General features: G+C 41.0%; 2 protein-coding genes across 4 annotated transcripts in view; both read left to right on the forward strand.

Moving 5' to 3' along the window:
• The first annotated feature begins 11 nt into the window (after window positions 1–11).
• On the forward strand, window positions 12–8817 carry eno1a (enolase 1a, (alpha)). 2 transcript variants are annotated; one of them, XM_084479694.1, is made up of 12 exons: window positions 12–157; window positions 1861–1955; window positions 3452–3547; window positions 3718–3776; window positions 4743–4812; window positions 4994–5127; window positions 5673–5895; window positions 6755–6952; window positions 7366–7567; window positions 7660–7768; window positions 7932–7990; window positions 8301–8817. In XM_084479694.1, exons 2-12 carry the CDS (start codon window positions 1871–1873, stop codon window positions 8362–8364), a joined length of 1299 nt encoding a protein of 432 aa, XP_084335820.1. In that variant the 5' UTR covers window positions 12–157; window positions 1861–1870; the 3' UTR covers window positions 8365–8817. The 2 variants fall into 2 exon arrangements, with proteins under 2 accessions (XP_084335820.1, XP_084335819.1); XM_084479693.1 differs by lacking the exon at window positions 3718–3776 and adding an exon at window positions 4159–4217.
• Window positions 8818–10608: 1791 nt separating this feature from the next.
• LOC311359296 (arginine-glutamic acid dipeptide repeats protein-like) overlaps window positions 10609–13129 on the forward strand; it is a 129918-nt gene continuing 127397 nt past the window's right edge. Inside the window, exon 1 of one of the 2 annotated variants that reach the window (XM_084479293.1) lies at window positions 10609–10875. The gene's annotated coding sequence lies outside the window, so the exon portion shown is untranslated. Of the gene's footprint in view, window positions 10876–12577; window positions 12597–13129 lie in introns of those variants that run through there. The other variant, XM_084479295.1, reaches the window with a different exon arrangement.

Raw genomic sequence — 13129 nt, forward strand, 5'->3', positions numbered from 1 at the left:
CCTCTGCCAGCCAATGACAGTCGAGGACGATCAGCTCCAAGTTCTTCCTGCTTGTCGGTGCTTATCAAGCCGGGGAGTGTCTCCAGCGCCTTCTCTGCCAACCCACATCAGCGACACACAGCACTTCCCTGTCACACAGTTAGGCCAGAAAGCCAAGGTAAGCACTGGTTCTTCTATGTACTTGTGTTTTTATGATATCCAATGAAGTTGACAGCTACGAGACTAATTACAGCCTTCATTGACGTAACCTCGTACTTTTGACGTCCTTTATTCATACAACGCACTATCTCGCACTCTCCACAATGACCTTAGTTAGCTTAGTTGTCCTTGCGGTCAATTTGACTATGTTCTTTTGACTTAAAACACATAGATATGCTATTGCATGACATGGTGGTTGTGGCTCGCAGGAAAGGCTTATGTCTATTTATAAACCCGGCCGTCAGCTGGCGAGATGTCGACCCATTTAGAAACGCAGTATGGCGGATGGCGTCAAGTTGCAGACCAACTACAAACTAGTTGCTTCTGACTTATACTGATGTACTGGTCAATTATAAAATAATAAGCAGTTTGTACAGTTTTGAGTCGTACTTGGATGCTACAGGCCTATACTCGACCCTCACGTTATGTTATGTGCAACCAGTTGATGAGGCGGTTCTGGGGGAGTGTCTTGGAAGGGGTTGTAATATGTCCTCTTTTGATACAGGGATTTCATAGATTTTGGCCTCACAACGCCAATTATCCACTCTCGGTTCAGTGACCTAATGTAGCATTTGCCAAGAGCTAACCAGAGTATGGCTGTAGTCATTGTGCAAAGGAATGACTTGTATCAGCTTTGCCCTCTAGGACTGGACCTGAAATACTGTATTGCGTCCAAGGTTGGGGGTTCATTATCGTTGGCTGCCATTTTGTGCAAGAGAAAATCAATACGAAGTGACATAAACCTTTACTGTCGCCCTTGTTCTGTTGTACTGTAAACAATCAGAAGTGATGTTTTGACAGCTGAGACGTGGGACCTCTGATGGCTACTGTGGTAATAATAGATCCCCAGAGCCCCTGGCAAATTTCCTCTCAGACATATACGTATATTTTACTATTGGTTCGACAATGGATGATTGGCTTACCCTCAACTCTCTAGGGCAGGATACTGAGCTCAAGTTCATTCTTCATTCATGTATGCTTAATTGTGGCAGATAGCTGGCCAGGAAAGAGAGGGTCAAAAGGATAAAACTATAAAACCACATACTAGTGCCAAAGCCTCACTTAGGTTATCATTAGAACCTCCCCAGACACAGTGCTGAATTTAGAAAGACAAGTCTGATAACCGCTCCCTGAGATAAGACCACTGCCCGTGCTCATGTGATATCACTGCAGACATGAGCACACACAAAAAAAATCAGAAGTTACTCAATCTCATTGTCCCTTCTTTTACTTATTAATCTCTATGCTTTTCTGTGCTTTTGGAGAAAGATTGAGGGCAGATTGTATTATGTCAATACTTGAAAGATTTAGAAGAGAGCCAATTTCTTCCTGAGCCACTCCTCACAGGGACTGACTTGCATTCACATCCTCATCCCTTGCAAGAGACTGCACCAAATTTGGTATTCATCATAGGACAATCTGGTCCATTACTTAAGTGTCTAAACTTATATCTAAAGAATGGGCATGTTTTTTTTAATGTTATTTTACAGTTTTGAGTGTGTGCTGTACAAAGGTTTTTTGTCAGTCACAGGTCTGGTCGACGCTTCCATTTGTTTAATTGCTACGCAGGAAGGCGGATGCAGCAGCAGCATCCCTTGTCGCCTGCCCTGTGCCACAGCGATATAGGCTTCTGATGTCTGCTACCTCTTGGCTCCCCTCTAGATCCAGAATTATGTCCATCCTCAAGATCCACGCCCGTGAGATTTTCGACTCCCGTGGCAACCCCACGGTGGAGGTCGACCTGTACACCAAGAAAGGTACGTACTGTATGACTGTGCTTGCTTCAATGTAAAAAATACAAATACAGTATGGCTTATAACATCCTTTCTACTTTTTTAAGGGGACAGAAATGACTCTTTACTCCTAGATTTATGTTATTCAATTTGTCTTACTAACTACCTAACCTGGAAATAATTCTTCTGTCTAATTTACTTAAAGCTTGTAGCTAGATGTAAGGCCATTTAGATGAAACTGAAACACGACCAATACTGGAATCAAATTATAACGACGCAACATTATTTATTGACAGCTGTATTTCAGTTTATTTTGGCAACTATAACTGTAGCACTAACTCTATTTTATTATTCTATTAGTATTATGAAGTGCGAATGAGGAGTAGTTTTAGTGAAGTTTTAAACTAGATGACTTCAAACTAGACTTCCCTTGTCGTGTGGAAAACCACTGGGCATCAAGCAGCCCATACTAGTGCAGCGTCTGTTCAATCAATATGCCCAGAGCTTATATTTATTACCTAAATTAACTAATGGGGACAGACGTTTGTTTGGCCTGCTATAGCTTGGCTATTGTTTTCTGTAGTTCTTCTCTGTGAACTTAAACAAAGAAACGTCGCAACCAAACTGATTGTCCTCAGAATGTTAATGAAGCGATTTTAAGGGACCAATGACATGGCATGACATGACATAAAGAGAATACAATAGATTCACAAATCTATTTTTAATTTATGTCCAACTTTTTCTAGATGCCATGATGTGATGCTACCTCTTTGTTTTCTCAATCGTTTTTGTAGAAGAGGTTTTCTATAATTTATTGGCTGCACAGAGAGCATAGCTACCAGACCTAACGAATATCCTGTTACATAACCATGACTGGCTACATGATGCAACATCATTTGTGCTCTAAAAATCAAAGGAGACATGTTAATGCATACAATTTGATAATTTAGTATTGAATAACATTACAATGAATTGTTTCTAATACAGATATGGATAGAAGTGTACGGTGTATGGCTTTAGTGGATGCCCTGAGTATGATTGGATGAGTTTAACCTTAGCCCAGAGAGCCGCTGTGTCCTCTGGGATACAGCACCCCCCACTGGCCAGTCTATGCCAGAGCTGTAGTATTCTTCCACTGAGCTACTGCACGCATGCTCCGGCAGCATGTCTACCTCTGTTACGTAACCGCAACGGTTGTGGATGACTGGGCCTTTTCTTCCTGTTCTCTCTGTCCTTCTCTGCTCTGTTCCCATGACCATTTCTGTGCAGTGGGCTGTGCTATTCATTTATGGAATGGCAGCAATATATATATATGCGTCTCTATATTTGTAATATGCCATGTTCCACTATCTTTTTCAATATATATAATATTCCACTGGGATAAGGGAAATTTAAGTAATATGGCTCACAGCCATTTCATTCCACCCATCGGCCCATCCACCCTGGATCCATGCACCTCCAACAAGGCCTAGTGTCTCAGGAAGTGTAATCAGCGCCCACCGCTGTCTGTGGTTCTGCAGGTCTTTTCAGAGCCGCCGTCCCCAGCGGTGCCTCCACTGGCATCTACGAGGCCCTCGAGCTCCGTGACAATGACAAGACGCGCTACCTGGGCAAAGGTAATGCCATTTATCTTTTTAAATATATATATATCCCTTATATTTTACCCCACTAGTCACTTGCCTTCCGTGGTTCACTTTTATCACAGGCGGGCCAAGATCTACATCAATATATTAACTTTTCATTATATTTTATTTCTGTCCGTCTCCATTTCATGGTCCTGTTTTAGGAGTGAAAAGGGCTGTAAAATATATAAATGAGTTTTTGGCCCCTGCTTTGTGTAACCAGGTAAATAAAGGGAGTGATTTAATGGGAGGGGTTGAGGATGATGATGATGATAGCGATGTAGAGGTTTGCTTTAACACAAAAGCAGCATGAGTTGGTTTGGAGTTTAGAATTGACTAACTGCCTGGCAAGCATGAACAGACGGTCACGACAATGACACTGACAAACAAATTAATATATACTATATTACAATCCTACAATGTAATGAAATACATTCAAATAAGGTAACATCATTATGACAAAATATGTATTAAATATGTATCAAATATATTTACTACATAGTCTCTAGTTGAACCATGTTAATTTGCTCTGTGCTCGTCTGTTTTTCCTGCTCTGCACGGCCTTCTTGTTTCCCAGTCAGTGATGGTTTGCTTGTCCCTTGCAGGTGTCTCAAAAGCTGTTGAGCATATCAATAAAACAATTGCGCCTGCACTGGTTAGCCAGGTAGGACCATTTATTGTTTGACTGTGACTTTGTGCGTAGGAGTTGTATGAAACATAATATACCCTAATTAGTATATTTGTCCATTTCGTGAATCTAATCAAAAATATACACATTCCAGAGAGACAGGGAATAAAATGAATATGTTCAGATGCAAATTATGGCAAAAGCTGTAAAGGATTTAAGGTAAAGGGTCTTAAACGTTTGAGCCACAGCAATACAAACAAATAAGCAACGGCTGCTTTGCGTGTTACAATGCAAGTATTTTATATAGTGTTTGACTTTTTTTAAAAATTTGTTTTGTTTAAACAATGGCATAACAACACTGAGTTTCAATGAGCAATCAATGTAGCGTAGCGCAGCCAAGAAGCAGACCGTGTGTCACTTGAGATGCCGTGAATACTACTCATAACATGACTGGTGTGGGGTGTTTTGTTTTGTGAACTAACTTTTATGTTTAATAACGGTCAATCATAACATAAAGATAGGTCAGAGTTACGCTTCACCATGGCTGTGTATCTTCCCCAGAACGTAAATGTCTTGGAGCAGGAGAAGGTGGATCAGCTGATGCTGGATATGGATGGCACTGACAACAAGTGTAAGCCTCAGTATTGTTACACACCATAAAAAATGCCATGATACTTTCCGTATTTTACTAATATAAAAAAATTGGACATGTGAATATGAAACACTTTCAAAATGTTAATTTATAATGTTTGTTTAAACAGAATTTACTCCCAGGTTGAAACTAACAGTATGGTTTTGTTTTGCTTCCCCAGCTAAGTTTGGTGCTAACGCCATCCTTGGCGTCTCCCTGGCTGTGTGCAAGGCTGGTGCAGCAGAGAAGGGCGTGCCCCTCTACCGCCATATTGCTGACCTTGCTGGCAACCCTGAAGTGATCCTGCCCGTCCCTGTAAGCTCAGTAATCCAGTCCCTGTTGGCCGTGTGCTGCAGATTACATAATGCAATGTCTTTTGCTGCAATAAACATTAGCATGTAGCATTAGCACCCACACACAATGGCGCCGGGAGGGAAGCCATGATAACATTTTATTATTCACTGGGCAGGGGATCCTGGGTGTTGCAGCAGCATATATCAAATCAAACAGGAGAAGATAAGATAATGAGGATGAATGAAATAGAATATCAACAACAGTAACTCAAACGCAGAGTTGAATGCCTCCTCCTTGGGCAGAGCCTATGCGAATGCAAGGGAACAATGACATCAGGGGCTCCTCCCAGCTGAGTGTCGAGGTGTCCATGAGCAAGGCACCTAACCTTAACTGCTCCCGACGAGCTGGCTGTCGCCTTGCATGGCTGACACCGCCGTCAGTGTGTGAATGTGTGCATGAATGGGTGAATGCTAGGCAATATTGTAAGGCGCTATATAAATGCAGTCCATTTACCATTTACCTCAGGATCTATGTAAAACATCCCTTTTTTTTTATTTGACCTGCAGGCCTTCAACGTCATCAACGGCGGCTCCCACGCCGGCAACAAGCTGGCCATGCAGGAGTTCATGATCCTGCCCGTGGGCGCCAGCAGCTTCAAGGAGGCCATGCGCATCGGAGCCGAAGTCTACCACAACCTGAAGAACGTTATCAAGGAGAAGTACGGCCAGGACGCCACCAATGTGGGAGACGAGGGCGGCTTTGCACCCAACATCCTGGAGAACAAGGAAGGTCAGAGCACATGGAATAGCGCCACCGCTGAGGGATGAGCCGAGGCTTTGATCTTGTTTGTATGAAGTTAGAATCCAGAACCCTTCTGTGCCAAGTGCATCACTGGCTCATTATTTATTGAAGGACAGCTGAATGCTGTTATGGGCCAGACTTCCTGGGGTCCATTTGTAGCACAAAGAACGGCAAAAGAAAAGGATGTCTGCACAAAAATGTAAAACTAATTACATGGGATTAGGACCACATAAATACAGGTCAGAAGTGCTAGTAGTTTGACAAGTATTGCTGCCTAGAATTATTAATGTATATCCATGTTAAAACAATTACAAATCCACTTTTGGTACCCTTTGATAACTAATGGGAGGGTCTTGGCACAGACTGTTAGGCCAGTGTGACCCCTTTTGAACCCGGTAAAAAATAACCGTCATTCATGGACCAACACATGGTAACCAAATTAAGGCCCTCGCTCGATGGGGAATAATGTATTGTCCGCTCCCTGACCCACTGGACTCAGTATCAAGGTGTTTATATAGCAAATACCTCCAGTGGGGCACAGCAGTCTTTAGGAGGATTAAAGAGTTGTTTAAGAAGAACTCAGATTATTTATTTATTTATTTATATTTCCTAGTCTTGTTAATTTCAATACCCACCTGGTTCCCTTTTTATAAACTTGATTGAAGATTTATCCGAAATGTTAACAAAACAAGTCTGAAAAAAATCTTGTTACATATTACTTATGTTTATCAGTGAAATATTTTTGCACCAGCAATAGTCTAAATACAAAAATACCCCAAGCAACTTCCATCCACCAGAATGGATATGTCTGGTGCTTATCTCTACGTTTGCCCTTCTCGACACACAGCTCTGGAGCTCCTGATGAAGGCCATCGGCAAGGCCGGCTACACCGACAAGATCGTGATCGGTATGGACGTGGCCGCCTCAGAGTTCTACAAGGGCGGGAAGTACGACCTGGACTTCAAGTCGCCAGACGACCCAAGCCGCTACATCACCCCCGACCAGCTGGCTGACCTCTACAAGAGCTTTGTCAAGGACTATCCAGGTACGGCTCTCTCAATGTTTTAACAGGACACTCTTCTTTCCTCTGCTGGTTATCTGGTACTTCTTACCACACGATGGAGGGAATTTAATAAATTATGGAAACAGAAACAGTCCGGTCTAACACTACCCCTACCTACATAGCGATTGGATCAGGAATGACAGTAAACAAACATTGTATCTATAGCAGTTCCACAGACTACTACATAATTTGTTTTATTGTGCGCAATGTGATCCAAAATGATGGGAGGGAAATAAATAAAATGCATTGAAATAATTTTCAAGGAAATGCTTATTTCATTACATAAATGAATGTGAGTGTATAACTGAAACACAAAACTTAAATCTAAATCTAAAAAATGTGAACATGAATAAAAGATTCAGTCTCTGAGCCTGTGCTGTGGTCTCCATCTCCAGTGGTCTCCATCGAGGACCCCTTCGACCAGGACGACTGGCAGGCGTGGTCCAACTTCACCGCCACTACCAGCATCCAGGTGGTGGGAGACGACCTCACAGTCACCAACCCCAAGCGCATCTCCAAGGGGGTGGCAGAGAAGGCCTGCAACTGCCTGCTCCTCAAGGTCAACCAGATCGGCTCCGTGACAGAGTCCCTGGCGGCGTGAGTATTATGCGCTCTAAGCCTAACCTTGCCATATGTCTTTTGACAGGGATATGTTTTTTTAATCTTTTTTAAAATTATTTTGGTTTTAGTTGTAAGATGGCCCAGAGCAATGGCTGGGGCGTTATGGTGAGCCATCGCTCCGGAGAGACCGAAGATACCTTTATCGCTGACCTGGTGGTTGGACTCTGCACTGGACAGGTGAGACATCTGACACTGAGAAAGGCAAATTTAAACAAGAGTAACCATCCTTTGTAACTTCAGATGAAGGGGACTTTCTTTTGAATGCAGACTGCAATGCTGCAGGATGATGGGTTATTTGTAAGAGGAGTCACTTTCTCCTGTTGTTTGATTCCTCTCCCAGATCAAGACGGGAGCCCCCTGCCGGTCCGAGCGTCTGGCCAAGTACAACCAGCTGCTGAGGTGTGTGTGTGTGTGTGTGTGTGTGTGTGTGTGTGTGTGTGTGTGTGTGTGTGTGTGTGTGTGTGTGTGTGTGTGTGTGTGTGTGTGTGTGTGTGTGTGTGTGTGTGTGTGTGTGTGTGTGTGTGTGTGTGTGTGTGTGTGTGTTAAATGCTTGTACACCCTAAAATGCTTTTAGGGATCTTGTCTTATTGTGGACATTTGTGATTGACACCAATCTGGGTGTATCTGTCCTGAGCTGATAACATTGCATGCTCTCTATCAAAACTACTGATCCAGCCCACTTAACCGTCCTGTCTTCTTCCTCCTCCAGGATTGAAGAGGAGCTTGGGGACAAGGCCAAGTTCGCCGGCCAGAACTTCAGGCACCCCATCTAGAGCACTAGAGTCTTTCAGCCTCTGTTTTCATCACGCATAAATAACCTACACACACACATACATGTATGCCACGCTAGATTGTCTGCCTGCTACAAGATAGAAGTTGGAATATAGAATGGAAATGCGAGGTCCCAGAACGTCACCTGTGACACCGAACATGTCTTCTTGTCTAGCATGCCCCCTCGTCCTTCAGTTACACCTTGGCTCCTGAAGCGCTTCCATCTTTATGTTTGTGTCTCTGTAGCTGCGTGAAAGAATACTCATTAATGCTTCTTGTGAGCTGTAGTGATCTTTCCCCTGATTCCTTGTCTATTCAGAAAAGCTACTGTAAGCGAAGAAAGGCACTGCTGTGAGCAGTGAAATTACTACTTTCAGTGTAATGTGTCGTGTTCGGTGAGCTCTAGTGATTCTGTAAGCGTTGGCAGAAATATGTAATAAACAACATAATTTGAAGCATCTTGTTAATGTTTTTGTTCCCTTAACCAATGCAAACAAAAAAATCTGCAAGGAATGTCTGCATTGAATTCTGCAACACATTCTTAATGCTATTCATGATTTTTTTATTTTTTCATGTCAACACAAACAAAACTAGAAAAGGAGGAAAGCATCAAATGGTTACCTTTTTTTATTAATAGTTGGAGAGTGAAGCTGTATTAAGGGACTGCTAAGAAACTGTTTAAGCATGGCATGTAATTGGAGTGCCCATGCGAGGAGGAAACATGAGCCTGGTGCAGATGGACGCCATTTCTATCCCTCTGGGTAAATGATCCAGAGCTTTCTTTCTTCTATAAGCTATCTGCACATAGCCTCGCAATGGGAGTTTAAGTCTGATAGTGGTGCTGTCAGAAGGCGCCAGAGGGAATCCTACAAAAACTTGACAATTCCCACATTGGTTGATTTTTTTTTTTAAAGAGCCTTTGTTGTTATAAGGTCCTATAAAACAATGCATGGAAGAAATGTATTAACAGGGGGTTTGTGGGTTCATGTAAATTCCATTAGATATCCCAATCAATATTTGTTTATTTCAATGAAGATATTTTATAAGTTATTAGTTTATTTGATACATTTGCCATCTAGTGGTTGATACTGTGCAGTGCAATTTACTGGTAGGGGTACACACAATGTAGATGTTAAACGGCTTAACCACACATATTAATGACTGCTTCCAGTATTATTGAGACGTTTGTGGGAAGATTACATTAGAGTAGGCTATTAATTAGAAAAACACAATTAAATATTATGTTACAATGGTCTAGATATTGTTATATTTGTATTAATTGAAAACAACTTTCACACACACACACACACACACACACACACACACACACACACACACACACACACACACACACACACACACATATATATATATATATATATATAAACGTAGGATTAAATTATGAAATAAATACTATATATTTAAATAAATAGCATAGGCCATCAAATAATATTAGACTATCAAAATTGTTGACTCCCTCAAATTACAGCAATGATAAAACATTTTATTTTTTCACACAAAAATATACTCTAAGCCACATCTACTTACCTCGCCATTGTTGTAGTGTTTGTGGTCTCATGTGTCATCCTGCTCAGGCATTACTTCAACCACTAGGTGGAAGTGAATCACGCCTTTAACACCTTACTGGAAAGAATAAAAGACAGCCACATTGTTATCTATCATTGTGTATGAGTTTGTTGTGTATACATGTCTAAAATATGCAGGTGCTTCTGTATGCTGTGACTGTAAACTACTGTATATATGACGTTGGAAAGTGTGCTTATATATGCGTTTATCTTAAACAACGTAGATATATTAAATATAAGCAACAGTTGAATTAAATGTTATCTTATTTCATGCAATGGCTATCAATAAGTAACTCAACGTAGAAATTATTGATTAAAGTTGTATTTAAGCCTGTATTATATTTAATCAAAAAGCCTTTTTTTAAGTTGACAAATTTTGAGTTATTGTTGTTATGATGATTATTATTCTTATGGTTGTCATTATCATCTTTAGCAGACTTACAATTTTGTGTATCCGTTTCTTTTCTATTCTATTATGCTCTGTTCAAGAGTGGATTCATACCTACTAACTGTAGCTACAGCCTGTCTAGTAGCTTTCAGTTTGGGTGATACCGTTCTTGCCAGTAGGTGACGGTATTTCACCAGTAAAACTCGGGGAACCCCAACTGTTCTCACCCTAAGATGAAGAAGGATGCTGTCATGCTGAGTACCTCTCACATACACTAGTCAGAGCATCCCGACAGCGATTACTCCCTCTTAATTCTTCCATTTTTCTTCCATCCATCATTTATGACAACATTGTCAAACGTGGTCCGATGCGATACATCCACATAAGAAAGACACAAGTGGCACTGCAGCTGCACAGCTACCACCATAGTGGTGATACTTGGCTTACTAACGTTAGCTAATTGCCCTTGCTGCTGCTATTGTTTGTTGTTGCAGGCGCTCATCAAACAAATCACAGATGTTGTAGAGGAAGCTTTCGAGGTAAGTGTTGCGCGCCGTGGGCCGCGGGTTTCTCTGTCTTTGATATAATAATGAACTACACGTTGCAGAACTGACCAATAACACCAAACAGTGTGTTAACGTTGGAATGCTAACGATAACCGTTGGCAATGTACCCGGCTAATTTGTCTACTAGCATTAGCTTGCTGCTAGCTTGATAGACTTGTTTGTTACTATGAAGCGGCTGCTAACGTTACTAACCAGCAGTGATTGAACTACGCTAGCTAGCTATCAACAGCCCGTCTAATGCGTGGACCAAAACAGCTCCATTGCACCGGTTAACAGAGCCCATACTGAGCCAGTGCTTGTGTGTGTTTTTGGTTATGTATGTGTTTATAATTACAGAGCTCTGCTAGCGTTTGATAGTCAATTAAACGTAATGTCAAACTTGTAACGTTCAGTATAGCCTTTGCCTACCAGGAAGTAGCCTATGCCCGTTAAGCCATTGTCAGCAGCTACTATTAGCTGGCTAGCCAACTTGCTGTCTTTGTTTGGGTGACTAGTTCTCAGTTTCGCCAGCAGTGCTATTGTTTATTTTTGAGTCTTTCCCTGGATTCCCTATGGTGGAAATATATTGTTATTCAGTTCAAATGTTCAACCATATTAGGAATTCTGTTTTATTACAAACATTACTAAGAAATGATGTCAGTATCAACACAGCAAGTGTAGTGTTTATGTTTGCATTGCACTTGACATGTGACCAAACTGAAAAATGGATTGTCTCTATTGCTTTATATAGGATAGCTTGCTTATAAAGTTAAATGTTATTTTATTTAGGCTACTTATGGCTCAAGTTTGCATCATGTTCAGGAACATGCATTATTAATGTGTCAGATGCAGGAGATTTGTAATATACTATTATTTGTTTTATTTATTGATTTTGCGAATAGGGCAAGGGTGTAACACATAAAAATGACTAAGTGCTAATTGTTATCAATGACTGATTAGTGATTTTTACTATTATCAGTAGCTTTCATTACTACACAGGTCTTTTTGAATGGCTCTTTGCAGAATCATACTGCTTTTGCAAATTCTATTGCTTCATTTTGTATTTTCTTTTAGTAATCTTACTCAATCATTGACAGTGATTTAGTTTAGCTTCATCCAGATGCCTTTTATATCAATGCTGCCATGCTTTAACATAATGTAACTGCAAGCATACCACTACGTACAATTTGAGCTACCTGTCTGTTTGATGTCAGAATGCAGATTAGGCAGAGATATTTAGTGGTTTGTTTGGGATGTAAGAATATACAAAGGAACAAATACCTCAAGGGATCTAGCTGTGTAGCCTTGGTGCAATAGTTAGAAAATGTTAGGGATGAGTAATAAACAACTATGCTATTTGTCCTTAGTGTCTATTGTGTTTTGGAGGGATTGTGACGCCCAGTGAAACTTACAGGCAGGACTCGCAGACTCGCAGCTGCATGTTTCCTTGGCTCTAGCCCTCTCTTGTCTTTGAGCTGCTTGGGGAATTCACTGTTTGCACGCTTTGCCTGAATGGCATATGTCTGTTCTTCCTCAAGCTCATGTGTCTTAGATTCAGCACACATGCTATTAAAGGATTCTGTCTTCATACACACACCAGGCATAGTCTTAATGCTACTCCTTTTATTGAAATAAGAGTATAGCACGAGTTTGTTATAAGATTAGTTGGTGTAGTTTACATATACATCCTTGTATACAGCACTTCTACTTTCAAGGTGACATTTCCATTTTTCTCGCATTGTTTATATCTCATATGTATAGAACAGTATTAAGGCCACACAAAAAAGGAAAAGTGCTAGTTTGTTTGATCTCGGAATTACATGATTGAATTTCAGGAATTAAGTCAGAAGAACGCTTCGAGAATATGGTTGAAATTATAAAAATGTCAATACGTGATTGCAGTTACGAGTCCCAGTGTGTCTAGTGGTGTATACCTGCCCAAGAGATGGGGCTTCCGAGCATAACCTTCGGGCAGCAGCAGGGAAGACTATCTCAGACAAACTAAAGTGCCTAGAAAACCCATCCACAAGCTAAACCGCCTACAAAATGAGTACTCTAGTACTCACAGATATTTGGACAGTGTATTCTGTTATCATTTGGGGGAATTTCTTGCATCCCTAGATCAAAATTTGGCGTGCTGGTACCAGAACGAAAAATATCCACCTTTACCTGTTTTAAAAATAAGCATTTTTTGTGAGTGGTTTTATTGTCATTTTCCATTGCTGATGCTGATAATATTGAACATTTT

The sequence above is a fragment of the Micromesistius poutassou genome (assembly GCF_964030765.1).
Source record: "Micromesistius poutassou genome assembly, chromosome: 15".
In the NCBI taxonomy this organism is placed as follows: domain Eukaryota; kingdom Metazoa; phylum Chordata; class Actinopteri; order Gadiformes; family Gadidae; genus Micromesistius; species Micromesistius poutassou.

Coding starts and splice junctions, on each gene's coding strand:
- eno1a (XM_084479694.1), top strand. CDS start 1,871: ATGTCCATCCTCAAGATCCACGCCCGTGAGATTTTCGACTCCCGTGGC. Junction 1,956..3,451: donor CGACCTGTACACCAAGAAAG/GTACGTACTGTA, acceptor GTGGTTCTGCAG/GTCTTTTCAGAGCCGCCGTC. Junction 4,813..4,993: donor GGATGGCACTGACAACAAGT/GTAAGCCTCAGT, acceptor TTGCTTCCCCAG/CTAAGTTTGGTGCTAACGCC.